The sequence below is a fragment of the Tenebrio molitor genome, chromosome Y (genome assembly GCF_963966145.1).
Source record: "Tenebrio molitor chromosome Y, icTenMoli1.1, whole genome shotgun sequence".
In the NCBI taxonomy this organism is placed as follows: Eukaryota; Metazoa; Arthropoda; class Insecta; order Coleoptera; family Tenebrionidae; genus Tenebrio; species Tenebrio molitor.
In genome coordinates, this window is record NC_091056.1 from 3,446,726 (window position 1) to 3,449,429 (window position 2,704).

General features: G+C 48.0%; 1 protein-coding gene across 1 annotated transcript; it reads right to left on the reverse strand.

The window, feature by feature from the left end:
• Nucleotides 1-288: 288 nt before the first annotated feature.
• On the reverse strand, nucleotides 289-1,527 carry LOC138140588 (uncharacterized). Its single transcript, XM_069061651.1, has one exon. The coding sequence runs from the start codon at nucleotides 1,525-1,527 to the stop codon at nucleotides 289-291; it is 1,239 nt and encodes a 412-aa protein (XP_068917752.1).
• Between the last annotated feature and the right edge of the window lie 1,177 nt (nucleotides 1,528-2,704).

Consider the following 2,704-nt stretch of genomic DNA (forward strand, 5'->3'; position numbering starts at 1 on the left):
GTGCCGTCCACTCGGACAGAAGCTACAGTAAGGTTTCTTGAAGAAAGTTGTGGGATGAAAAATGGCTGGATGAGGTTTCTGTTATACAGAATCGCTGACTTGAATTGGTCGTTGTTCTGAGCCATGATTTGGATGCCATTGAGGTTCGGGATAATGTGGATTGCTCCACATTTTCGTACATATGGCTCTTGTACTAGAGCCATAGAGATCTTGTTGGATAACATGTGCCCTACCAGCTCACTTGTTGCAGCCCTTGACTTTTGCAGGTTGACTTGTAGGATCAGGTGTTTAGTTCCCATCAACGTTATAGTCGGTGGAATTTATGAGCTCTTGGAGCCGGTGTTGAAAAATGGGGCACTTGTCCTGGGCAGTGTGGTGCTGCGTTTCTTTGATCCCACTCCTCAGGCAGTTTGCACACTTGTGCGCAGCAGGATTTTGTTTTTGTTGGCACTGTCGACTTTCATGTTCGGTGCTGCTGCAGTAGCCACACTGCTTGGCTTGATTGCAGTGCTTGGAGACGTGGCCGAATCTTTGGCAATTGTAGCACCTGGTAACAGTTAGGAAGTCTCGTATAGTGTGTGACCTCCATTCCGTGTACAGTCTGCCAGTGCTCAGGAAGTGAGCTCTGGCCGCTGGATGTAGCTCGATTATCCAGCTGGTTAATCCATTTCCTGTTCGGGTCTGCTCCTCGTTTCTTCTCCCGAGCTTGAACATTTTTCCCACGAAATTTTCTGGGACGGAATTTGGGAGATTTTGCTGCTCAAGTTCTTCGGTTAGCTGCTCCCTGGTGACGCTTTCCGGGATGTCGAATACTTGCATGCGCGGCCAGGCTTTTTTGACGGGTTTGGCGGTTAGCTTCAGGTCTTTCAGTAATGACGAGTCCCCCAGTTTCAACACCGAGGGGCAACGGGACTCAACTAAGACGGCGTTATCCTTCAGACACACCACCTTGTCCGCTCTGATTCCGTACTCTTGCGGAGTTTTGGACATCAGGATCCTTCTAGTGTCCTCGGCGGTATTTACTCCACGACAATTTTCGGCTGGTGTGATTACAATTTTGTGTTTTGGTGCTGTTGAGGGTTTTTGCTGCTGAATTCTGGAGTTGGGAGCGGAAGTGGCGGCGACCGAGCTGTATGTTGGCGCCGGTGGATTAGCCGCGGTGATGGCTGACATCTTCGTTTCGATCGCTTCCTCAACGATGCGTTTTATTTCCTCCGTGTTGATGGGCTGGGCATTGCTGGCGCTGCTCCCGATATCTAAGACCTGTTGCAGCCCCTTTTGTATCAGGTCAGCCGCTACCAAATAGTTTTGCCTCTTACCGAGGCCGTCCTTACAGCACGTCAGGTGGTCTCTTATTACAGTGAGATTCGCCATGCAGACTTGAATCAACTTCCGGAAGTCTCCCAGATCTTCTTGTTTTAATTGGACCGGATTTGAGACTTGCGTAGCAAGCGGGTCTTCTTCAGTTTGGGTCGGGGTCAGCTGAGCGCCGCTGGTGTTTCTACGCGTCGAGATTCTGTCTGCCATGTTAGGCATGGCGGCAGGAGGCCCAGTGCCCCCTACCTGGGATATGCACTAACACAGCAGCCGCTGCACTTCCTTGCTGTATTGCTGGTTGCCGAGTGTCGCAAGCGACTGACCCAGCAACCCCCACAGATCCCAGGTGTATTGCTGGTTGCGCCCTGCTGCGGTGCGACCACACGGCAGCCCGCAACACACCCAGCGTATTGCTGGTTGCCCGACTATGTGACGCTGTTGGTGGCGAGTCCGTCTCCTCGTCGACAGGTGGCGCTGCTTACCGGTTACAGTTTTCTGCAGCGGGGGTGGATTGTCCTCAGTAGATGGCGCCGTGTGCACCCACTCAGTGGACGCGACCGCACCCAATCGGCCAAGATGGCGTCGGCTTCAGGTCCAAACTCAGACACACTTTATTTGCACTTTTTAAGTTTTGCACTAGTTTTGAGATGATTCTCACTCAACTAATAATTAACATAACTACTAATTAACAGTTTTAACACCGTTCTGACAGCGAGAGCACCGGGCATGCGGTCGCCACGAGGTTGCCGTGTGCACACCTTTTCTCACTTATCCCTGGCGATTCTGGTTTAACTCACACTAAATTAATCACAGCCACTCTTTAGGACACCACACGGACACACTGTGTTGTTATTCCTGGATCACTGTTTACACAATTTATTAAATTTCACTCTGGACACGAGGTCGAAGCGGAGCGCAGGTAGATGCGTCCGCACGGTTCGAGCGGTCGGGACGACTGAAGGAATCAAAAAAAAAAAAAAAAAAAAAGGTGCCCTGGGGCACATATATTGACAAACTTGCACCAAATTGGGCGCTGGAAATTTTACAGAAATTTTTCTCTTTCTAATTTTATAATTTTACATATTTCTTAATAATAATAGATTTCTTAAACAACTATTTTCAAAATTCCGTCTTCAATTTGTTTCAGTTTCCTGGACAATATATGTGAGGTTAGAAATTTGCATCTTTTGTATGACGGTTGATTTGTCAAATTTTTAAAGGGGGAACTTTGAAATTTTTAATTATGTAAGTGATTGTGTGTGCGTGTGTGATTGTTTGAAATTTTGTGGTTTTGGATGTGTTTACAATTGATGTGTGTGTGTGAGTGTGAGTGTGAGTGTGAGTGTGAGTGTGTATGTGTATGTGTATTACCTAAAATTGTTAATTT

Excerpts from the sequence above, each read along its gene's own strand:
- LOC138140588 (XM_069061651.1), bottom strand. The coding sequence starts at position 1,527 with ATGGCAGACAGAATCTCGACGCGTAGAAACACCAGCGGCGCTCAGCTG.